This window comes from Erythrolamprus reginae, chromosome 2 (assembly GCF_031021105.1).
Source record: "Erythrolamprus reginae isolate rEryReg1 chromosome 2, rEryReg1.hap1, whole genome shotgun sequence".
Classification (NCBI taxonomy): domain Eukaryota; kingdom Metazoa; phylum Chordata; class Lepidosauria; order Squamata; family Dipsadidae; genus Erythrolamprus; species Erythrolamprus reginae.
In genome coordinates this window covers 14,625,736-14,651,616 of record NC_091951.1, presented here as the reverse complement: position 1 = coordinate 14,651,616, position 25,881 = coordinate 14,625,736, and the positions used below count along the sequence as shown (strand labels likewise).

Sequence of the window (25,881 nt, the reverse complement as noted above, 5' to 3'; positions counted from 1 at the left end):
GGTTCGAACACCCTGCCCCGCAACAGTGCGGGGCGCAGCCGGCTCCTCCTTCATTAAATGACCACTATCGGTCCTTTGACCCGACCCACTCTTGCGGGTCGCCTGAAACCATAGATCGGGCACCTCCCGATCCCAGGGCAGAGAGGGGTCAAACGCCACCCTCATCCGGAACACCTCGTCGTAGTTCTGCCAGGCATCCCCTTTGACCTCAAAGTGCGCCATGGCAATGAGGTCAATGTACTTAAGGAGTGCCGTGGCCCTACCCGGCTCGTTCTGTATGATAACGGTGGCATAGGTCAGGAAGGCGTAAAGCCAAGACCTGAAAGACCTAGGTACCTTGACCTTCTTGGCCCGATCGGTACGGGCCTCCTCATCCCTTTCCTTTTTGGGAACTTCCCTATTCAATAGGGTATAGAGATCAATATATTCCCCCCTCCAAATCTTATCTCTAATTGAGGGGTGCAAATGATGCCCTAAAGGAGTCGAGGGAAGGCCCACAGGTACCGCCCCCATGGCAGCCGCCATGGGGTCAGTCAAGGTGGCCACGCTGTTATTCGTCACCCTCGCAGAAGACACGGCCGCCAAAAGGCTGGCCAATCCAGGCAAAACCACAGATCCTCCCACCCCCGGGGGGGCTACCTGGATCCCTGCCACCACAGTCGTGCCAAGCAAAGACCCCGTGTTCGCCACTGGCGCCCCAGCTGGAACCAAAGCCGGCAGTGCGGTCGCCCCCCAAACCTGGGAGCAGACCATGGGCGTGCTGGACCCCAAAGGAGGGCCCAAGCCGGCCGGTCCTGCCGGGGGGATTAAGGTGGGTAACCCCTGAACAACCGGTGTGGGTGCGATGGAAAGAGACTCACCCCTGCCATCCAATGGGGCCCCGAGGGCCCCGGCTGCAGAACTGGCATCCCGTGCCACAGGGTCGCTCTGGTCTGGAGCTTCTTGTGCATGCCCAGCGACAGGAGGGGCTCCCAACGCCACTGAGGTCCCGGATCCACTGCGTGCCCCAAAGGCGGCTTCCCAGCGGGCGTCCATGCGGTCCAGGTGATCTAAGAGAGCAGAAAACGATTGAGCCGATATAACAGGTTCCTGGCCTCGAGGGGCCTGGGCGGCAGGAGGGGGTGGCACCTGGGGGGTGGGAACTATAACCCCCGCCTCCCTAGCCCGTAAAGATGGGACCCTGGCCCTCCGAGGGCGAGGGCCCTGCGGAGCCTGAGTAGCTACACGCTTCCTGGGGCCCATACCAAACAGGCCACCCAATCACCAGCCAAATACAAATAACAAGCCCAAAAATTGGGCTTATTCCCCCTCAGCCACCCGGATGGGAGGTCCTGAGGTCCTAAAACCCTGGGCAAACCCACCAATGGGAAGCCCCAAAGCCTACCTAGGTGTGGCTTCTTAATGGGAGCCCCTGGGACCGTAGGGAACCACTAGGTCACCCTACTTAATCCCACCACCCCCGAACAAGGCCCACCGCCTCACAAAACCCAAACCCCTATTCCCCCCAACTAAAAAGGGGGGGTTGTCCACCCCTTACCACCCTACCCTTCCTTTGCCAACAAATCCCAATGGGGGGGAAGGGGGGGTATCGGGGGGAGGGTTCGAGGCTGGGGTGGGTGGGTTAGCTTCCCCCCGGGGGAAGGGGCCTACCCTACAACCCCCTGTACCCCGGGCACCAACCTTTCCCAACAACTAAACCGAAATTAACTTAAAAAACAAAACAAAATGCTTAATCAAGACTTAGAGGCAAAAGCCTCTGAATCAGCAAAAACTGCCTACCGGGCGAGGCCTCCGGGCCCCGCCACGACCTACCCCCACCCCCCTGGAGAGTAGGCTGCCCTACTCTCCACTGTAAAAGCCAGAAAAATAAATGGACGAGTCAGAGGCCCGCAAGCCCCTGACCCAGCAAGCCTGCCGAGGCCTCGATAGGCCCCGTTCTCCCAGCAGAAGCGATCTGCTGCCTCTCCGCTGCCGATTGCCGTCCTGAAACAGCCAGCACCGAAAGCAGGCTGTTTGTTACCAGAAAAACAGTGCAGGACCCTTGCAGATCGCCCTTTAAATAGGGTGATCTGTGGGCCCGCCTCAGCCAGCCGGCAGCGCGCTCTCATTGGCGCGCTGCCAAACGCCGAACTTCCGGTTTCCGAAGAACCCGGAAGTTCGCAGCTAAAAGAGCTGCATCATCATCGCCCCCCCGCCCCTGAGGCAACTCCGGCCGACGGTTAAAACCATTGGCCGGGTATTTCTAATAGTTTTTTTCATCATTCCTATCACCCTTTTCCTCCCACTTAGGACTGTATGACTGTAACTTGTTGCTTGTATCCTAAGATTTTTATTAATATTGATTGTTTCTTCATTGCTTATTTGATCCCTATGGCAATCATTAAGTGTTGTACAACATGTTTCTTGACAAATCTATATTTTCTTTTATGTACACTGAGAGCATATGCACCAAGACAAATTCCTTGTGTGTCCCATCACACTTGGCCAATAAAATTCTATTCTATTCTATTCTATTCTATTCCATTCTGTATAAAAGTTACTTCCCAATTTTTCTTTGCATCTCCAGCAGTGTAGTTTCAATTTAGGATACATCTGTGCTAATCTTGCTGGTGCAAGGAGCCCCATGTAATAGATTTTGTATAAATTTTCCCTATGAGCAACAGATTTAGTAAACTTATAGTTTTTGTACCAAATTGTATCCCAATTATCTAAATTTACATTGTATCCAAAATTTTATTCTAGCTATGAATATTTCCCTTTACTATGTATTCCTCCATTTTAAAATTCAGAAGGTAGTTATATAATTTGCATATATTTTTTTTGTGCTGCCCTAAAATTATTTTATCAAGTTCTGTTTTTTCCCTTTGTATTCCTTTCTTTCTTTTGTCTTCATCAAATCTCAATTTTATTTGCATGTAGGGCCACCAGTCCACTTTTACTCCTTCTTTTCCTAATTGTATATTTGTCTTTAATTCTCCTCTTTCATTTAGTAGTTCATAATATGTGACCATCTTATTACGATCTATTTTATTGGGATGCATCATGACTTCCATGCTGGAGAATCATTCAGGAATTTGGGGATAGTGACACTTTTTAATTTTAATCCAGGTCTCATAAATTGAACTTCTAATTATATGTTTTCTGAAATATTTATGAATTTTCTCTTTCTCATCCCAAAGAAAATTGTGCCACCCTGCCAATAGATTATGTCCCTCTAATAGAAGCAATCTTTTGTTCTTTAATTTAATCCAGTCTCTTAACCAATGTATTATTGATGCATAATAGTATAGACCAGAATTCTTACTTATTCACTATAGAATTGAAAGGAAAAAAAATAAAAGAGATAAAATGGCTATATCAATGAAACTATGTTGGCGTAGAGGGTTTATAAAGCCAAGAGGAGAAAGAAAAGGTAGCTAACAATTCATCATACTTAAATAAAGAAAAAAAATTAGAAAAGGAGATCTAGATATCACTCTTCTGCTTCCTTCTATGTACCCATTCCCGCTATGGCCAGACGTCTGCTATGGCAGATGCACCGGTTCTTTCTTCCTGAAGCTGCGGGGTTGTCCTCATCCTTCAAGGAAGTAGCAATCTGCCTCTGAGACTCCGGAGATCCTCCTGTTCCATGATCGGTCCCTCCAGATCCAATTGGGATAAAAATAGGAGGTTCAGGAGCGGAGCGTTGCTCCCTGCCTCCTGTCTCATTCCTGCTGCCACCGGAAGTCCCCGACTCCCCCTCACTTTCTCTCTATCATACTTCTCTAGAGTAAACATATCCTGTTTATTACAATATTTAAGGTTTAGTTGCAAATGAGGATTCCAAACTTCACCAAGTTTGGATTTCAACGTAGTCCTGTCCTGGTAACTGTTCTCTTACCAGGACAGAGGTTATATGAGGGTAATGAGGCCTTTATTTTTTCTTATATCATCCAAAAGGACATCAGACCATTTTCACCTGAGGTTGAACTCTTATCCTCCAAATATTTGTTTCCTAACATGTCCCAGTAGGAAGGGCCAGAACCATGGCAGAACTCTGCCCTCAGAGCTATACCTATGATTTTATACTAACATGCTGCTCTCCAGCTGCTCCTCTCCATGTGGAATCCATTAAGAAGTTTAAGATCTGCAGAGGAGTTGCTTCTCTCTTTAATTATCACCATCCTGTACTTCTCTGTAATTGCTTCTGATGTAAAATCAGACTGAAGCAACATGGAAGCAATCTTGCACCAGAAAAGGATAAATACTTCTATTAATGCTGGGTGTTTTGCACAAGATTTAGGACAGGCAAGGCATATACTTTTGAATGTACCTTTCTCTCCTTTTCCTGTGAAGCTCAGTTTGTCTCTGTATAAATCTGGAAAGCCAGAGGCATTTCCATTTTGTAAAAGGGCTTGGAATTCTTCTAGTTTCTTGAGGTTTAGAAACAGAGATTTGGACCAAAGAGGAATGGATATCTTGCTTCTGCTTCTTATGCTGCTGCTGATTCTCACACACATAAATAGAGGGAGGCTCAGACCCAAATGTCCCCTGATTTTGAAGAAGCGAGACAAAGGGAATCCTTGGAGCTATTATGGGTCAGGAGACCATATCATTAGTGTGGTTGAGACTGTAGCAAAACCTCATCCTGAGTTATTACACTTCAATGGGGCTCATTATATTTCTTCTCCTCCGTAAGTCATTTGGTGTGTTGGAGTTTCTTTCACTCCATTTGCATTTCTAACATTGTTCTTCCTATTTTTTATTTCACTTATACCTAAATTGTACTGCATGCATAAGATCTTGGATCTTTTTGATTTATAGGCTTCTTCTCTTTGACCTAAACTTCTATGAGACTCCCAAGGCAGAGACAGGACAGAAGAAAACTGAAAAGAACTGCAAAATAGAGAGACAGAAATTCAGAAGATCATTTCCTCTTCCAGTTCTGACTTCATTCCTTGAATATTTTTTTTAAATTTCATATAGTCAGTGAAAGAGTAGTTCCCTCTTCCACCCCATATTAAATGTCCACTTCTTATAGGGATAAGGATGACTTGATTTTTAAATTGCTTTTGTCATACGCCACCCAGAGTCCAAAAGGAGTGGGCAGCTTATAAGTGTAATGAATTAAATTTAATTAAATTTGTTTATTCATCCACGATCTTATTTTTATGGTGGCTCTACTTTAATGGTTGGATGATGTTGAATCCTGCTTACTAGACAGATGAAAATTAGTACCACTGGAAATAATTGTTTATTTGTGATTCTTAACTACGGTTGAAAAATATCTCCATCTCATCTTCTAAAAACTGACAAAAATAGTAATGGATTTGCTTATGGATCAATAGGCTAATGGGAATAAATAGAAATAAATAAAAATGTTTTGTTCTTTCTTTTCATGCTGATGATTACATGAAACTATAGGTCCAATACTAGACATAATAATCTGGCAAAAATGATGCCCTTTGTTTTCCCCATTCAATTGGTCAACAAGAATATCTGGTACCTGCACAATATCACACTTGGCTACAATGTCCATGACAACTATTTGAACCCACTATGTACTTCTAATGCCTTACTGGACATGCTCTCTACTGGAGAAGCCAATGTTCCCAACTATAGTTGTGGAAGGAAAGACCATCTTCTGGCTATTCTTGATTCAGCTCACAGGGAAATCTCCACCCAGATGTCAACATTAGTAGGCATCTACAAAGTTCCACAGGTTTGTATTTATGAGTGGGGTGGTGATGGGAGAAGCAATAGATCTAGCTATGCCTTCTCTATGCAATTATCACGGCTACTGCAGACATCATAGCTATTTATTTATATTTATTATGTTTTTATTTTGCCAATTACTCCTACACTGGCTAGAATTTGGAATCCTCAGTGGGAAGGGGGAAAAGATTGAAGAAGCCATATATTGTCATGTGACCATCTCTGCTTGGGGGGAGGAGCTTCTGCTTCACACTTTTGAAGGTTAAAAGAGTTCCTCTGTTCAATCAAAGGGTCTTCTGTACAAAAGAAAGTTTTAGAAGTAATGGTAAATTAATATTTAGTACAGGATATCAACCAAAATAATGATGAACAAAGATTCATGAACAAAACCCAATAATTATCTCACTACTCTAATAAAATACAGATGTTTTAAGGACTCATTCTTATTAGCATTAAGTGATAATTTTATTGGCAGCTTGATTTACATATATAAATAATGCCGCCTGTATCCCAGATAGGAAGAAGATGGCAATAGTTGTTTCCTACATTTTAAAAAGGGAAGAAAATCACTTTGAAAAAATGAAAGTATAGCCATGCATGATTAATTAATTGAGAGCCAATAAAGCAAATAATTCTGAGGCAATTTTATCTTTGGGTGACAAACTCAGACAAAAAAAGATTGGTGTAAATGAGCTGGACACATCGAAGCTATAATTCCTTTCATTAAATACAAGCTGAAACACCAGCAACTATTTACTCACAACTCACTCAGTAAAAAGGCAAACAAAGGCCCTTTTTATTCCGGCTGGCTTGGGAGGTGCGACTAGACAGCCGTTTGCATCTGCTGGCCACGCTTAAACCAATCAGCACCCCGCATGCAAATAGCGGAATACAGAACACTAAGAATTAAAAAAAGAATCTAATTAGTGGAGTACTGTAAAAATATACAGCAAGGAGCTAAAGAAACCAATGCAATGATAGGTTGCATTAACAGAGGGATAGAATCAAGATCATGTGAAGTTTTAGTATAGTAAGAACACACTTAGAATATTGCATCCAGTTTTGGTCATCATTTTTTTGAAAAAACATTGAGATTGAAAAGATGATTAGGGGACAGAAGAAACCTAAAACTAAGGAGAAATTTCCTAACAGTGAGAAAAATTAACAGCTTTCTTTCAGAGGTTGTAGGTGTTCCATCACTGGACACTTTTAAGAAGATAATGGACAGCCACTTTGTGGAATGGTATAGGATCTCCTGCTTGGACAGGGGGACTAGAAGACCCCCAAAGTCTCATCCAACTCTATTTTTTCTGTTGCTATTATTGTTATTAACAAAAAAAAACAGGTTAAAGATTTGAAGCTTCTCAAGTATGATCTCCCACAGCTTCTTCAGAAGAGTCTGGATTTTAACCCTGCTGTTCTGTTTCGGGTCTATTTGACCCGAAGCCAAGTTTGAGTCCCTGTAAAATTTTTTCCCTGCATATCTGAAACTTGAAATTTCATGACTATTCATCATTTCAGGGGTTCTCTCTATGAGAATTTTTTTTGGGGGGTGGGGGGCTTAGTTTTTGCTGGGCAAAAAAAGTTAAAAATCTTCTGTTCCCGGGTCACCCTGACCCGGACCGAAAACTCTTCATTTGCAGTGCTTATGTTTGGTCTTTTTGAAAGCTTTTTTCACTTGGAAAGTAGTCTGAACATTTCTGCACACAATGATATGAAAATTGAAATGAAAAAAGTAAATCTTATTGGTTTATTTTGCTGATATAATGCACGCCCCCCCCCCATTTTTGTGAAAGTTTTTTCAATTTATGGATAGTTTTGCTTGCAAAATGCATTCTATTTTACTGAAGTTGGTGTGGGATTGGTAGCTTGAACATTTCTGAATATAAGAAAAATATAAAGGAACTGAAAAAAATTATTCTTACTGGTTTTTTAACATCAGAAATAAGGCCTTCCCCCCCCTCAGCTGCTTGCAACCATTTTCACTTTTTATTTTTTTATGCTCCAAATCCGAAATATTCTTTAAAATCTTAGGCATTCATTTACTCAATTTAACAATGATGATCATCAAAAAAATATTTGTGGGGGTGGGGGGAAATTTTTTTTTCTGGGCAAAAAAAAAGTCACGTTTAGTCTGTTCGGGTCATATAGACCCGGACCAAAATGATTTTTTTTAGGTACTTGAATTTGGTCTTTTTGAAACCTTTTTCAACTGGAAAACTAGTTTGAACATTTATGAACATAATGATATGAAAATTGAACTGGAAAAATTGAGACTTATATTTTTATTTTGATCAAAAAGCCCCTCCCCCCATCCTTTCTGAATTTCGTGTCAATTTCTATTTTTTAAGGCTACAAATCCCCAAGGAATTTTCCCCCAAAAGGTTTGATATACTAAATTGAACATTTATGAATATAAGAAAAATATAAATGAACTGGAAAAAATGGTTCTTATTGGTTTATTTTTGCCACAAAAGGGCCACCCCCCCCCCTCGGCCTTGCTGTGTGCCATTATTGTCACTTTTTATACATATTTGGCTAGAAATATTTGGAATATCCTTTTGAAAATCAACCACATTGTAGCCAGAGAACTAATTTTATGAAACAAATCCATTTTACTAAAAAAAAAGTATGTAAGTTTGAAATTAACATCATAATTTTTACATAAATTGAAATAATTGAACATGGGGGGAGGCATACATTTATGTGCAAAATAAACCAATATGCATCAATTTTTCCAGTTCAATTTTCATATCATTATGTTCAGAAATGTTCAAGCTACCAATCCCACACCAACTTTAGTAAAATAGAATGTATTTTGCAGGCATAAATATCAATAAACCTAAAACAAATTCACAAAAATGGGGGGGAGGCATATTTATGTGCAAAATAAACCAATAAGGATTAATTTCTTCAGTTCAATTTTCATATCACTGTGTGCAGAAATGTTCAGACTACTTTCCAAGTGAAAAAAGTATTCAAATTGACCAAACATAAGCACTGCAAATGAAGAGTTTTCGGTCCGGGTCAGGGTGACCCGGGAACAGAAGATTTGTACCTTTTTTGAAACAGAACAGCAGGGTTAAAAAAGATTAGATCCAATAATCAAGCTCAGAGAGTATCCAGGGACCCACAATTTGTTGTTGTTTTACAAAATCAGAGGATGGTGTAAAATTCAAAAAATGGCAACTTTTTTGTTGGAAAAGACAAAATTTAAATTAAAGACCTACTGGATTGTACAACTGGCAAATTATTTTAACTCTGCTGTTCTGTTCAGGTCATATGTGACCCGAAGCCAAGTTTGAGTCCCTGTAAAAAAATTTCCCTGCATATCTGAAACTTGAAATTTCATGACTTTTCATCATTTCAAGGGTTCTCTCTATGATAATTTTTTTTGGGGGTGGGGGGTTTCTTTCTTGCTGAAAAACAAAAAGTCACACTTCTTCTGTTCCCGGGTCACCCTGACCCGGACCGAAAACTCTTCATTTGAAGTGCTTATGTTTGGTCAATTTGAATACTTTTTTCACTTGGAAAGTAGTCTGAACATTTCTGCACCCAATGATATGAAAATTGAAATGAAAAAAGTAATTCTTATTGGCTTATTTTGCTGATAGAATGCATGCCCCCCCCCATTTTTGTGAAATATTTTTCAATTTATGGATAGTTTTTCTTGCAAACTGTGTTCAATTTTACTAAAGTTGGTGTGGGATTGGTAGTTTGAACATTTCTGAATATAAGAAAAATATAAATGAACTGAAAGAAATATTTCTTATTGGTTGTTTACAATCATAAATAAGCCCCCCCCCCCATGCTTTATGAATTTTTTGTCAATTTATATTTTTTTAGGCTACAAATCTCTAAGGAATATTCCCCCAAAAGTTTTGATATACTAAATTGAACAATCCTAAACATAAGAAAAATAGAAATGAACTGAAAAAAATGATTCTTATTGGTTTATTTTTGAATATAAGACCATATTGTCTTATACTCGAGTATAAGCCTACTCGAGTATAAGCCTATTTGAGTATAAGCATGGAGGCCCATTTATGAGCAAAATAAACCAATAAGGATCATTTTTTTCAGTTCAATTTTCATATCATTATGTTCAGAAATGTTCAAGCTACCAATCCCACATCAACTTTAGTAAAATAGAATGCATTTTGCAGGCAAAATTATAAATAAACCTAAAAAAATTTCACAAAAACAGGGGGGGCACATTTATGTGCAAAATAAACCAATAAGGATTAATTCTTTCAGTTCAATTTTCATTCCATTATCTGCAGAAATGTCCAAACCTGTTTCCAGGTGAAAAAAGCTTTCAAAAAGAACAAATATAAGTACCTAAAATGATCAATTTGCAGTCCGGGTCAAAAAGACCTGGAAACATAAGATTAGGGAGTTTTCACGAACTGAACAGCAGGGTTAAGATCATTTTTCTCACTATATTGTACAATTGGAAAACAAACTAAAATATTGTTTCATAAAGCATCGAGGAAAATGAAGCAGAGAAAAATATAGCTATCCTCATTAGGTTGGTACATTGAAATGGATCAACAAACATACTTTTCAAAATGTCAATGAAGAAATAGATAAACATCTTAGGGTAGCATTTATTTAAACAAGATTTGGGCAACTGGATACAATGTTTAAATATGGAAAGTTTAACTTAGTCCTTCATAGTGAATAGGCTTGTATTCGTAGAGTTCCAGAGATAAAGAAATAACACTCTGTTATCTGTATGTCAATTGTATGAGAAAGACACTATCATGGATCTTAAATTAGATCAATGATCAATACTGATCCTTATTTTTAAACAACATGTTTCCTTTATGATAGGAAACCAAACAATGTAACAAACTGGGGGGATGGGCATAGATCTATATTGAATTATAGAAATGTTGTTGTTTTTTTAATTTAAAAGAATCCAAACAATGTAATCTGTTATTTCAACAATACAATTCAGTTGAGGTGTGCATAGGTTAGTCTGATTGTAGTAAATTGTAAGAGAGATGAAGAAATATGATTCACATTGTTTATTTTTTCTTAATATGTTTTTTTATTCTGTCTTTATATTCTCTATCTTGATATGGTGTCACGACTAATCATCAATAAATAATATTTATTCATGAGAAGTAGTTAGATTTATTAAAAGCTAATATTTTGGATGTGATCTGACCTCATATATAACACAGCACTTTAATTTTTACTTTTTGTTTGTTTGTTTTGTTTCAGATCACTTGTAGATTTGTTTCAGAGAATCTGAGTGATAAAGTTAATTTCCCTTATTTCTACCGAATGGCTCCAAAAAATGACATCATTTACCCAGCAATTGTCCAACTTCTCCTCCATTTCAGATGGAACTTGATTGGTCTCTTTGCTTCAGATATAGAGAAAGGAGAGAATTTCATAAAGACTTTTATTCCTGTGCTTGTTAAGAATGGAATTTGTGTTATTACATCACAACAATTCTCAATGAGTATTCCTACAGCAATACTCAGGGATTCCATCTCTAAGTGGAGACAAGCCAACATCTTTGTTTACTTTACAGATTGTAGTAGTATGATGGACGGATTTCATGCTGTCCATTTTGTGCTTCAAGATTTGTTAGGACCCATTGAAGGGAAAGTCTGGATCATCACACTCTTTGGTGAAATACCAATGAAAAGTCACAGAGTTTATCAGTACATCCATAGTATTTGGAACTTTCATATTCAGGAAAGAGGGTATGACAAAACTTATCAATCATCTATCATTGTGAAGGCCCCACAAAAGAGTTTTCGCTGTTCTTTTTCAAAGCATTTCTTTTCTGTCAAAGGCCGAAAAAGATGCACCCAGATAACACCTCTAGAGACTAAAGACAAAAAGAACAGTTACAAATTTGGAGTTGACCCACGTGCTTACAGTGTTATTAAGACTCTGGCCTATGTTTTGAATGCAGCATATTCCTCCATCTCCAAGAGAAGAAGGAAGGAGGGTGAAGAGAGTTCAGGGGCTCCAAGGCTTCAGCCATGGCAGGTATGTGGTCCAAACAAGGATCCATCAAGCTTAATTATTTTTTAAAAGGAATCCAAAGGAGAAGCAGGGGAACAATTTGCAATCTCCTTGTTCTTAAACTTTGCTATTTTGTTTTAAAGATGTATACATTTTAAGAAAAAATTACTGAGATTTGTGATTAGCATCAGAGAATTTTACCTTCATAAATTTGAAAATGATCCTGAGACTCCCTAGACCAGGAGTGTCAAACTGGCAGCCTATGGGCCGGATGCCCACCCCAGCTCCATGTAAGGGAAAAAATGTCATGATACTTAATGTGTTGGCAATGTGACACTGCGAGATTGACGCCCATACTCTAGCCCAACCATTATGTTCTGTCAGGCTCTCTGGTAGACTCCTCCCAAAAATTCACAGGTACAAATTTCAGACACACACACGTTTGAAAATTCAAAACAAAGTTCTTTATAATGAAAATTCACTTAAACTAAGCCCTCTTTTTGTATAGCAAAGAGCACTCGTCTCCAAACAGACTGGTAATTGGAACAAGTCCCTTATCACTTTGCTCTGGTTCAGTTTCAAAGCGGGGAAAAATCAGCACACAAAAGGTCAAACGCAGCAAAGCAGGCACAAAAACACAACGATCAGATAATTCGCCTCAATGGCCAAACCCACAGGCTACTATTTAGAGCAGCCTCACTAATTACCACAGCCCCACCCAACCACAGGTGGCCTCATTTTCTTTGATAATAATCTCTCAGTTGTTGTTGCCTATGCATCGCTCTCTGCATGCGTGGCTGTATCATTAACTTGTTCTGAATCCAAGGAGGAGCTAGATAATTGATCTCCTTCTGAACTGTCTGCCCCACTCTCCTCCTCCCTGTCACTCATGTCTTCTTGGTCAGAGGAGCCTTCATCATCAGATTCCACCAGGGGCAAAACAGGCCTGCAGCATGTGGATGTCTCCCCCACATCCACAGTCCTTGGGGCAGGAGCTGGGCCAGAGCTAACCACAACACATTATAGGAATCACAGTTAAATCTCTTTTGATTGATGGAAGCTTAGTTTGTGCATTAACACTGTCATTGAAGGTGAGGCAGAACTTCTCTGGTTTATTGACTCAGGTTTAAAACTTTCCCCCTCTTAAGAATAGTTTTCAGCTCCCCTCTTGTAATTGAGCTCATTTTTCACTTTCCCACACTTTGTATTAACAGCGAAAAGAAAAAGCTTCTATGCAACATATTTCAGTAATTGGTAGTGTGTTGTATCCTCCTTTTTCCAACTTATTTTGTTAGTTTGAAAAGTGCTCCGAATCTCCTTCTGATTTTCATCTCTTGCAAACCAACACGGCTCTTCTCTTTGCTGTCTTTGGATCTCTTCCTTGCCCATCCTAAAGCTGATCCAGTTTGTTTGTTTGTTTGCTTGCTTGTTTATTTGTTTATTTACTTACTTACTTACTTACTCACTCACTCACTCACTCACTCACTCACTCACTTACTTAATTTATTTATTTATTTATTGGATTTCTATGCCATTCCTCTCCGAAGACTCGGGGCGGCTTACAACACATAAAAAACAGTAAATTACAATTGCAATAACATTAAATTAAATTAAAATTAAATAGCTGTCTAAAATCCCAAATATTAAAATCAATCACACTGATTTGTACAACATTCATACGAACATTCATGGGCCAGGGGCCAAAATCTAATTGGCCCAAGCCTGATGACATAAATGAGTCTTAAGACTCTTACAAAAGGCAAGGAGGGTGGGGGCAGTACGAATCTCCAGGGGGAGCTGATTCCAGAGGGCCAAGGCCCCCACAGAGAAGGCCCTTTCCCTAGGCCCCGCCAAATGGTTTGTCTGGGGTGTATGACTGTTTTTATATTAATGGGTTTTAAATTGTTTTTAATTATTGGATTTGTACTGTGTTCTGTTGTTGTGAGCCACTCCGAGTCTCCAGAGAGGGGCGGCATACAAATCTAATTAATAATAATAATAATAATAATAATAATAATAATAATAATAATAATAATAATATGACATTGTCTAGTTGACAGGACCTGGAGAAGACAGACTCTGTGGGACCAAACTGGTCACTGGGATTCACCTGGCAGTAGGCAGTCCCGCAAGTGATCTGGTCCAATGCCATGTAGGGCTTTATATACAAAGTCACTTCCAAGCATGGTGTATGCAAAATTGGCTGGCATTTAAGTTGGGATCTCCTTTCCTGTGTTTCTTATGATGCATTTTCCTTATTTCCACGAGCATCACGTCATCAACTCACATTCTATTTTTTATTTCTTTATTTTTCAAAACATGTACAAGCTAACAGGTATAAACATAAACAAAAGCAAAGTAGGTATAGATAAATTTGGACAATAGGACAGTAGGACAAGGATGGTAGGCACAATGGTGTATTTATGCATGCCCCTTACAGACCTCTTAGGAATGGGGTAAGGTCAACAGTAGATAGTCTAGGGTTAAAATTTTTGGGGTTTGGGGAAGAAACCACAGTGTCAGGTAGTGCATTCCAGTCATTGATTACTCTGTTGCTGAAGTTGTATTTTCTGCAGTCAAGTTTTGAGCGGTTTGCATTGAGTTTCAATCTATTATGGTCTCATATGTTGTTGGGGTTGAAACTGAAGTATTAATTGACAGGTAGAACATTGTGAACATTGTGGCAGTTTTTTTGTTTGTATATTGATTGATTGATTGTATTGATTGTATTTTTTTGCTACCCAACTCCTGAGGGACTGGGCAGCTTACAATAGGATATAAAATACAGTTAAAACATCATAAAAAATTAAGAAAAAACAGTTAAAAATCACATACATACATACATATATGCATTATGATGTTTGCAAGTGAGCATTTTAAAAGTACAATGCTGTTTCCTTAATTGCAACAAATAACAAATGTTGACACTTTGAAATACTGAGAATATATGTATTATTTGCATTGTTACATTTTGTAAATAGTACAAGCCCCTAGGAAGAGCAATATTGTAGAATACAGTATGTTTCCTGCCTCTTTATTTTACTTCTCTGAGTATCTTTCTTAAAATACTTATTTCATTCATTAACCAGCTGCGTCATCTGTTTAGAAGAGAATGGAAGCAGAAGATTTTATGAACTACATATAGATTAGATTTCAAGTCTGGTGGTATAAGGTATTGTGTTGCAAGTAGAGGAATGGAGGACTCTTCTTGTGAAATATTTCTGGACTTTCTCAATTGTATTAATGTCCAATATTCAGTGCATACATTCAATTTGCAGAAAATCATAACTATTTTTGGGAAATTTGATATTTCTGTTCATTCAGTTTATATGTGACCTGCTGTAGAAAGTTCCATATAATTGACACATTATTATATTTTGTCAATATATATCTAGTCATTGTGCAACTGAAAAATATTGCTGAATCTTTTTTTTTCCATTTTGAATAGGACCAACACTTGTTGTCCTCAAGAATATTCCCAAATTAGACAACTATAGAACTATAGAAATGTGTAAAAATCACATGGGATGAGAAATTAAAATTTCTGCATATAAAATACCTTTATTTTTTCCATTCTAGCTTCATGCATTTCTGCAGAAGAATAAATTTTGCAACCTTTCTGAGATGAAAATGTACTTGGACCAAAATGGGGATCTGGTAGCAGATGTGAACATTTTAAGATGGGTGGTTTTCCCAAAGAAGAATTGCATCATGAAGAAGTTGGGAAGTTTTGAAAGACAGAAACTTCTTATCAACCAAGATGCTCTTTCACAATTGAAGTTGCTGAAAAAGGTGGGCAAAATATTGGTGTCTTTTTTATGTTTTCAAAAGCCTTAGGACCCACTTCAAGTAGCCTAAGCCTAGACACCCAAAACAATCACCTTCATTGAGATTTGAAGGTGGTGAGTGGAATCCTTAGAATAAGATTTAAGTGCCAAAGCCCACTGCAACAATATAGCCAAGAAGGCTTCAAGAGTTAATCCTACATCGCTTCTGCTCTGGCAATCTCACACTACTTACCAGAGCTTACAAAACTTTTGCCAGACCCACCCTCGAATACAGCTCATCTGTTTCGAACCCATATCGCATCTCAGACATTAACACCCTTGAAAATGTCCAAAGATACTTCACCAGAAGAGCCCTTCACTCCTCCACTCGAAATATGAGACTAGACTTTCAATCCTGGGCCTAGAAAGTTTAGAACTAAGACACCTTAAACGAGATCTAAGTATTGCCCACAAGATCATATGCTACAACGTCCTGCCTGTCGGCAACTACTTCAGCTTCAACCACAACAACACAAGAGCACACAACAGATTTAAACTTAATATTAACCGCTCCAAACTTGACTGTAAAAAATATGACTTCAGTAACCAAGTTGTCGAAGAGTGGAACTCATTACCGGACTCCATAGTGTCATCCCCAAACCCCAACACTTTACCCTTAGATTATCTACGGTTGATCTATCCAGATTCCTAAGAGGTCAATAAGGGGCGAGTACAAGTGCACTAGAATGCCTTCCGTCCCCTGTCCTATTGCTCTCCTATATCTCCTATACCTTTCTTCTATTCCTATATTTCTTCTTCTATTCTTTCATTGATATGTTCTATTTATCTTCTTTTCTATTATTTCTTAGATATATTTTACTACGAGTATCTCCTCTATAACCGTCACCATGTATTTTATTATGTATATGTAGATATATACCCACTAAAACCCTCATTGTGTATTGGACAAAATAAATAAATAAATAAAAATAAATAAATGAGAACATTTGTAGCTCAGGGTTGAAATGAAGAGTCCTTGGTACTCTCTGAACTTGGTTGGTTTCTTGCAAATGTTTCATTACAGAAACAAGGTAACATCATCAATGTTAAAAGGGAGTGTAGTTTTGCTCTTATCTTATATTCTGGTGGTTTACCCTGTCCAGGGTGAGTGGGAGTGGTCTTGGTAGTTTTACTTTTTCTCTGGTACTTCACATGGAAGACTGAAGGATTCAGGTGGATATTAGGAGAAGATTTCTCAGTGAAGGGAGATAAGATGAAAGAATGGACCACAAACTTTCCTTCCTCCATTCTTTGAGTTTTAACTCCAACCTTTTCTTCACCATTGGGTCTGGAAAAGGTAGCTAACCTTTAGGAAGCTTCAGAAGAATATCAGCTCTGCAGATCCCTAATAAATTGTTGAGAATAATCAGGGATGCCTTCCTGGGATTGCATATCATAGATTTTTCATGGATAATAGATTGGGATCCATTATTTCTTTCATGGACAACTTGCAAACATAGGAAAAAGAGCTGTCCAGCAACAAACATCACTTGGGAATGATGTCAAATATAAGATGTGCAAGGTAATTACAGAGTTGGAAGGGATCTTGGACGTCTTCTAGTTCAACCCCTTACCAAACCTGTAGTCTACTTAACTAATGTTAATTTTGACCACAATTTTCCATGGATGCTGAGTTCCAACATATTTTCTGCGGTGCTTGTTCTTCTCTGTGGCGGCCCCGGCCCTCTGGAATCGAGTCTGCAGAAAGGGGCGGCATACAAATCTGATTAATAAAATTAAAAATACTAAATAAACTCCCCCTGGAGATTAGAATTGCCCCCACCCTCCTTGTCTTTTGCAAGTTACTCAAGACCCACCTATATTGCCAGGCATGGGGGAATTAAGACATCTCCCCCAGGCTTTCTTATATTTTATATTTGGTATGTATGTGTTGTATGGTTTTTAAATTGTTGGGGGTTTTTAATGTAATTTTATTATTAGATTTGTTCCATTGTTATACTGTTTTTGTTGTTGTTGTGAGCCGTCCCGAGTCTTCGGAGAGGGGCGGTATACAAATCTAATAAATTGAATTGAATTGAATTTTCCTATTTAGCCTCTTCCTCAGTCAAAGTGTGTGGAAAGTTGTCAACCTGGATTTTTCAAGCAAACTCAGAAAGGAGAACCAGCTTGCTGTTATGACTGCATTCCTTGTCCAGAAGGGACCATCTCCATTCATGAAGGTGAGTGACATCACAGGAAAGAGTACTAGAATCATCCACAGCATTTTGATCAATGTTCATGTTAAAACAGACATATCTGAGCTTAATTATTTTGTTGTTGCTCTTAATTTTCAAGGTGCCCAATTTCTTCTCTAATGGGAAGAATAAGAAAAAGATTTTGAAGGATGAGATAGGAAGAGATAGGAGGACATGGTGGTTTGGACAAGGTTTCTTTTGACAGAGGAAATCTCTCTTTAACTTGTCAATTTGGAAGTGTCCTTCCATGTTACCCTTGCATAGAAAGAACTGAATTCTTTGAAACATGATGAATAGTTATGGGTCAATGGTTCTTATCCATGCCAAGTTTATTTCACAGGGGAAAAGATCCATCAATCTGTATATGTCTCTGCCTATGTGTCTATGTGTCTGACTGTTTACATGTCTATGTGTGCTTGTGACTGTCTGTCTTTCTCTCTCCCCCCCCCTACCTACCTATCTACCCAGCTACCTACCTACCCACCTACCGTAACGATTACATTCACAGATATACATAAGCAGAAATATCCACTTAGGCACACTATAGAAGGAGAGGGGGTGTGAGTGTGGTATGTATATGTGTATGTACAGGTATTTTTATTATTATTTATTATCTTTCTGCCTCTCAGCATAAGCAGTCATTCCAGGAAGATCTTTCTTGAATGTGAAAGGAGAGATTATAAAATAAATACGAATTTCTATTTTCTCAGATACTGAAAAGTGCACTACATGCCCAGATGATCAATTTACAAATGATAATAGAGTCCAGTGTTTCCCCAAAAGAATATCCTTCCTGTCCTATGAAGAACAACTGAGCATTATCCTTGTCTCCTTTGCCCTACTCTTGATCCTAGCCACAGGATTTGTTTTAGTTGTATTCCTTAAATACCGAGAAACCCCCATTGTGAAAGCCAACAACCGAGATCTTTCCTACATCCTCCTGGTGTCTCTCTTGCTTTGCTTCTTATCTTCTTTACTCTTCATTGGTCAACCAAGGAAAGCCACCTGCCTTCTCCGGCAAGCAGTTTTCAGCATGGTCTTCTCAGTAGCTGTATCTTCTGTATTGGCCAAAACAATCACAGTGGTATTGGCATTCCTAGCCTCAAAACCAGGGAACAGGATGAAAAGGTGGCTGGGGAAGAGCTTGTCCAACTCCATCATCCTTTTTGGGTCTGGTGTTCAAATTTTCATCTGTACCATGTGGCTGGGAATGTCTCCCCCATTCCCTGATTCTGACCTCCACTCCAAGCCTGGATTGATCATACTTCAATGCAATGAAGGCTCTGTTGTTATGTTTTATGTTGTCCTTGGCTATATGTGTTTCCTAGCTGCCATTTGCTTTACTGTAGCTTTCCTGGCCAGGAACCTGCCTGGAGCCTTCAATGAAGCCAAGCTAATCACATTCAGCATGCTGGTCTTTTGCAGTGTTTGGGTCTCTTTCCTGCCTACCTATCTGAGCACCAAAGGAAAGTCTATGGTAGTCGTGCAGATCTTCTCCATCTTGACCTCCAGTGCTGGGCTGCTGGGCTGTATCTTCTTTCCCAAATGCTATATTATCATCCTGAGGCCAGATCTAAATGCTAAAGAACATCTAATGATAAAAATAGTGAAATAATAGTGAAATTGTTTTTATGCTCATAACATTTCATTTTTCATTGCAGTTGTTTTTTACTTGTTTGCTTCCTTTGCATCAGTTTGATAATTAAAGTTGTTTAAAAATGAACAGAATAGGAATATAAAGAGTATAATTAACATTGGTCAAATTACAATTCAATAGTCATCAAACAGTAAAATATATGAATTACTAATTAAAATTGCCATGCAGTTAGGATGGACAGCCTAAGAAATAAGACAGTTATATCAACATGAGACAAATGCAGAGAAGAAAAGATTCCCAAAAGAAAGGAAAAAATAATACATTGCTTAAAGTGGGGTATATATTAAAATTTAAATCTCTTTCAATATGCTCTCTTTCTCTTTCTATGACTTGTTATTAAATGTAGATGGAAGATCTACAACTGAACATCAAGGATGTGTAGATGAATCACAGTTGTAATATTCTAGGTGATCTATACTCAGTTATTTTTGCAGATGTTGCATAATTTGCAAACTTTACGAGACCTCAGAATTTCATGACTGGTCTTGAGTTATCACTGTCCTAACACTTTTCTGGACATAATCCAAAATCCAACAGCAAAACAGCTACTGGAATGTTCAACAACCTCTGTGAAGACTTAATCTAAGGAAGAAAAAAGAAAACATCCTCAAACCACATTGATCCTTGAAATGGAAAGCTTTCAACATTGTATCATGGAAATGGGAATAGGAAAAGAATAGTGATAAGTGATGTGATTAGAAGTTAGAATAGAGATAGAAATAAAAAATAAGAAATCCCATATATATATGAAGGTCTTGGCATATTCAGGTTTCTTCCCGTTTAGGTTTCAGAGATTTCTGGCGACATTTCAACGAGGTCCCACTCATTATCTTCAGGTTGGTGCTTCTATCCTTGTGCTAGGGCAAACCTAGTGTATATGTGTCAGATATATATGTATATGTATTGTATCTGTATCACATATATATGTATCACATCCAAGGACAGAAGCACCAGCCTGAAGATGACGGGTGGGACCTCATCAAAATGTTGCCAGAAATCTCTGAATCCTACACAGGAAGAAACCCGAATATGCAAAGTTAGGTTTTCCAGAGTCAGCTTTCTCCAGGTCCTGTCAACTAGACAATGTTGCTTCACGGGGCCTAGGGGAATAGTCTTCTCTGTGGGGACTCTGGCCCTTTGGAATCAGCTCTCCCCAGAGATCTGCAGTGCCCCCACCCTCCTCACCTTCCACAAGTGTCTCAAGACTCATTTATGCTGCCAGGCTTGGGGTCATTAGACCCTAGCCCCCTGGCTGATGAATGTAGTATATGTTTCTTCTGTGAATGGCAATGACTGATTTTAGTACTACTGGGGTTTTAGGTTAACTGTTTTAAATTAATTGGATTGGGATGTTGCATTGTTTTTTATTTGTTGTAAGATGCCCCAAGTCTTCAGAGAGGGGGCGGCATATAAATCCAATTAAACAAATAATAAATAAATAAATATATGTTTATTTTCTGTGTACCCAAATAGGGGAGGAAGCTTCTTGCTTTTCTTTTTGCCTCTCGGCCCCACCCAGGGCCATATACAAGGCAGATAAATTGTTTTATAGTTAATAAACTATTATGTGTGTGTGTGTGTGTGTGTTTGTCTGTGTAACATATATTTGCTGATAATTAAAAAGGAAGGGAGATTAGTATAGATCTATTTCGAGAGCATAACAAGCACGAAATAGATCTATACTAGTGTTGTGGTTAGCTCTGGCCCAGCTCCTGCCCCAAGGAATGTGGAGGTGGATGTGGGGGAAACATCCACATGCTACAGGCCTGTTTTGCTCCTGATAGAATTTGCTGACGAAGTCTCCTCTGACCAAGGAAGCTTGAGTGACGGGGAAGAGGAGAGTTTAGCAGGCAGCCCAGGAGATCAATCATCCTTATCATCTCTGGATTCAGAACAAGAATTTATGACACATGCATGCATGCGTAGAGTGATGCATAGGAGACAACAACTGAAGGATTATTACAGGAGATAAATGAGGCCACCTATGGTTGGGTGGGGCTGCTGTAATTAGTGCTATAGATAAAAGAGCAGCCTGGTGTTTTAGCCTCATGGCAGTTTATCTGATTCATTGTCTCATCAAGATCGTGGTTTTTGCTGTTCAAGATTGTGTGTGGACTTTCTGGACTTTAGAATTGGACTCAATTTCCCAGTTATTGGGTGAGAAATTGGATTGCATTTAACCTGTGCCTTGTGTGTATCAGAAAATCCCTTTGACATTTAAAAAGGGAGCTGTTTCTGTTTTTCTGTTGATAAAGACTTTTGGGTTTTTCTTCTATCATGTAGTGTGTGTTTTTCTGGACTAATTACCCTGTAATTACGGGCAGTTGAGACACACTGGCAGAACAACTAGTATCCCTTCCTTTTCAATTATCAGCAAAAATATTACACATGCACACACACACACACACGTTCATTTTCTTTTTATATAATAGAATATAATGATTTATGAAAAAGATTAGAGGGGGGAAAGATGGTATTACCATATATGCTGTCAACATTATTGACATTAAAATGGAATATTGAAATATGAATAACTACTTAAAACTCTGTATATTAATATTAGGATTATATAAATTTGATTAATATAATAATTATTATGATTATCATTATTGATGTTTGTATTAAAATAAATTATACCCAGAGGCCACACTGTTCATTATTGATATTGATGCATATTTTAAAAAAAAACCTAATGAAACTTTTTTTAAATGTGAAATTCATACATAGGAATCACACTTGAGCTGAACGTTATTTCCCGCAAAGGAAAGAGATAAACCTAGTTTATTTTATATGTGTTGACACTCTTTGGAATGTTGCTGCAGCCAACTGTCATTGATTGGAATCTTGATCCTGTTGCTAGGCAACTAGCCTAAGGGAACCTCCCTTCTGTTCTCCTTTCTCCTGGGACATGACAAATCAATACCTCAAGAACCAAACTAAATAACAAAGTGGGCAATTTCAATTTCATAGAAGCTGGGGGAGGAGCTACTGGCTTGGACTTTGAATCTGATAGACAGAAAGACCAGAAAGGTAATGGTCTATGCACCTAATGATGTGCGAATCATATAACTATAAACTAAAAATAGTAATAATACATTCAGGGTTAGTATAGTTGAGACTATGATTCTATTTTATTCCAAAATGACTGGCTTAGTTCAGTGTAATACTTGTTTTACAGCTGTGTTTTGAAGTACAGTACTCTTTTCAAATTTGGATACTGTCCTCTTTGCAAACAAATTACTAGTCTACATGGACATATTACTTATCTAGAATCTCTAATCTGTGCTCTGCAAGTAGAAATCAGGTGCAAAATTCAGCCACTCCACTCATAAGATCTGTCACATTACCCATCCCTCTACCACAAAGATCCTGCAGGAGAAGGCCAATATGGACAACAGTTAGATCTGGAAGGTGAGAGCTATGAACTACAAACATAAAACTTTTGCTTTGTCCCAGGATAACAGATATAATACCCTTGCTAATGTTAATAGGGACACTAATGTGACAGGGTAGCTGTGATAACGATAACTCAAATAAGCAGGATTTCATGGTCCAAGATGAAGAACTTATGGTGGAAAGTGGAAAATATGAATCATGTATTACACACCAGTCAGACAAGAGTAGCAAGATATCCCAAAAGAGAAGCCACCTTCTGGTTGGTGATTCAATTGTAAAGGGTGTAAATTTAGGAAAGGATAATGAAGTTTTGAAAGAGCTCAGATATCTGCCAGGTACTACTGCCAGCAAAGATAAGAGGTGTATTCTTAAGATAGTCAAGAATGCCAGTAAGGACTGTGATGTTGATGCTATTATACATCTTGCACAAACAATCTATCCCCAAAAGATGTACTTTCTGTGCAGAGTGACTTCCAAGCTTGGAGTATGATGTCTATACTGCTTCCACACTACTGGTCTTCTGAAAGGCTACAAACACCTGGCTTTGCTGGCAGGCCTGGGGGCCATGAAACTGACATTTCCCATGGCCAAATTACACTAAATGGTATGTGTTGTGGCTGGCTCTGGCCCAGCTCCTTCCCCAAGGAAAGTGGAGGTGGATGCAGGGGAAACATCAACATGTCAGAGGCCTGTTTTATTGCTGACAGAGTCAGGTAGTGAAGTTTCCTCGGAAGAAGAAGAAGGTGGGGGTGACTTGGAAAAGGGGGGCTTGGCAGACAGCCCAGGCAGTCAATCTCCATTATCTTCGGTAGATTCGGATAAGGAATTTTTAGACCCATGAATGCATAGAGTTGTGCATAGAAGAGAACAACTGAAGAAATATTACAGGCGATAGAGAATCCACCTGTGGTTGGGTGGGGCTCATGTAATTATAGCAGCTGTTAAATTGGCAGCGTGCGCGCTGAGCAGTGTGGCGATTATCTGATCATAGTTGTTGGGAGACACGGAGTTTGAGAAAAGAAATCCTTGTAAGTTTTTGCCATGTCTGGAACAAACAGTGCCTGGAAGAAGGAGGGCCTGCCATTATAGTGAACAAGGAGATTGTGAGAAAGAAACTGCCAGATTGAAATTGACAGTATGAAAACCTTGTGGCTGCTGGATGCTATAACTGAAGACCAGGAGATACAGAGATACCTCTCAAATAACAGCAGAGGTACTGGTAGACATTTGGGGCGACCCATGAGAGACCGGGGGTGTCGTGGAGGTGAGAAAGCTGATAACAATGACAGTGGCAAAGAGAAAACCTGGGAGGACAGAGGACAGAGTTTATACTCAGGACTGTTTGTCCTACTAATGAAATCATACATCCCTTGGACTCACCTTTTTAGACTGGATGATATCTATATGAACTTGGCTTCATTGATTAATTAACTGACCAGTTGAAATATCTTCTACCTATATTTTTATTTTTATTACTTATATTTATCTATATTTTTAATAATTAATATTTTAATAATATGAACTGTTAGTTTTATATTAACTCTTTTTAATTAAATTATTGTGGGGATTTTTAAGTGGATGGGAGGATGGTAGTGATGGCATGAATGAATGGGACTATTTTAGTAATTATTGGAATGAATGGAATACTGTGAATGAAAATGAATGGGAGGGGGGTGATAGATGGAATGGAGTGGGTGGGGGGGATTATAATATGTATGGAATGAATGAATATGACATGAATGGAATTTTTGGCACACCTGACGCTGGAGGGGCAGGAGGGGAGGGGACACTTATCTCTGGGGTGGCAGAGGGTCAAAATATCCCGGTCTTCCTGGGGAGAGGCAGGTATGGTGGAAGCCATGGAGCTAGCCGTTCCAGGGGAAGGAGGGATCACTGCTTAGTAGCGATCCCTTCTTCAGGCTCCATGAGCTTAACTCAAGACACTGGTGATGAGTGTAATTCTGGCCCTGGGCTCAAGTTGTTGCTACTCAATGCCAGGTCGGTGGTAAATAAAGCTCTCCTCATCCGGGATCTGATCCTGGATGAGGAGGCCGACCTGGCTTGTGTGACCGAAACCTGGCTGGGCCCGGAGGGAGGAGTTCCTCTCTCTGAAATTTGCCCAGCTGGGTTTCGGGTATGGCACCAACCTCGACCCCAGGGAAGGGGGGAAGGAGTGGCTATTATAACCAGGGAGAGTCTTGGCCTGTGTAGGCTCATTGCTCCAGAGGTTGCGGATTGCGAGTCCCTCCTGGTGAAGTTGGACTTAAGAGTTCAGGTGGGCTTGTTACTCACGTACCTACCTCCCAGCTGCGTGTCAACAGCCCTGCCTGTGCTACTCGAGGAGGTGGCCGGGCTGGCGGTGGAGTTCCCCGGACTTATCGTCCTGGGGGATTTCAATCTGCCATCGCTCGGCGGTTCCTCTGGACTGGCACAAGAGTTCATGGCCACCATGACAGCCATGGACCTGACTCAAGTAGTTCAGGGTCCGACTCACGAGGGTGGGCACGCACCCGATATGATATTCCTCTCTGAGCAACTGAGTAATGATCTGAGATTAAGGGGCTTAGAAGTGTTGCCTTTGTCGTGGTCAGATCATTTCCTACTGCGGCTTAACTTCCTGGCTCCAATACTTCCCCGCAGGGAGGCGGAACCAATTAGGAGGTTCCGCCCCAGACGCCTGATGGATCCAGAAGACTTCCAGATGGCGCTTGGGGTTATTCCAGATACACTTGTCCACAGTTCGGCAGAGTCTCTTGCTGAGGCCTGGAACAAGGCTGCAGGGGAGGCTCTTGACCGGGTTGCGCCGTTGCGACCTCTCCGCGGCACTAGACCCCGTAGAGCTCCATGGTTCAACAAGGAGCTCTGGGTGTTGAAGCGCCAGAAGAGACGTCTGGAGAAGCGATGGAGGAAGAGTAAGTCCGAATCCGATCGAACACTTGTAAGAGCTCATATTAAGACTTACAAAGTGGCGCTCAAGGCGGCAAGATGCGCGTATCATGCCGCCTTGATTGCATCAGCGGAATCCCGCCCAGCCGCTCTGTTTAGGGTAACCCGCTCCCTTCCTAATCAGAGGGGAGTTGGGGAGCCCTTGCAGAGTAGTGCCAAGGATTTTAACACGTTT

General features: G+C 39.8%; 1 protein-coding gene across 4 annotated transcripts in view; it reads left to right on the top strand.

Moving 5' to 3' along the window:
* LOC139159771 (vomeronasal type-2 receptor 1-like) overlaps positions 1-25,881 on the top strand; it is a 63,271-nt gene that overhangs the window by 12,895 nt on the left and 24,495 nt on the right. For 3 of the 4 annotated variants that reach the window (XM_070737154.1, XM_070737155.1, XM_070737157.1), the window contains exons 2-4: positions 10,927-11,709; positions 15,265-15,477; positions 17,566-17,692. In XM_070737154.1, the coding sequence (XP_070593255.1) occupies positions 10,927-11,709; positions 15,265-15,477; positions 17,566-17,692 (1,123 nt within the window). Of the gene's footprint in view, positions 1-10,926; positions 11,710-15,264; positions 15,478-17,565; positions 17,693-19,710; positions 21,912-25,881 lie in introns of those variants that run through there. The other variant, XM_070737156.1, reaches the window with a different exon arrangement.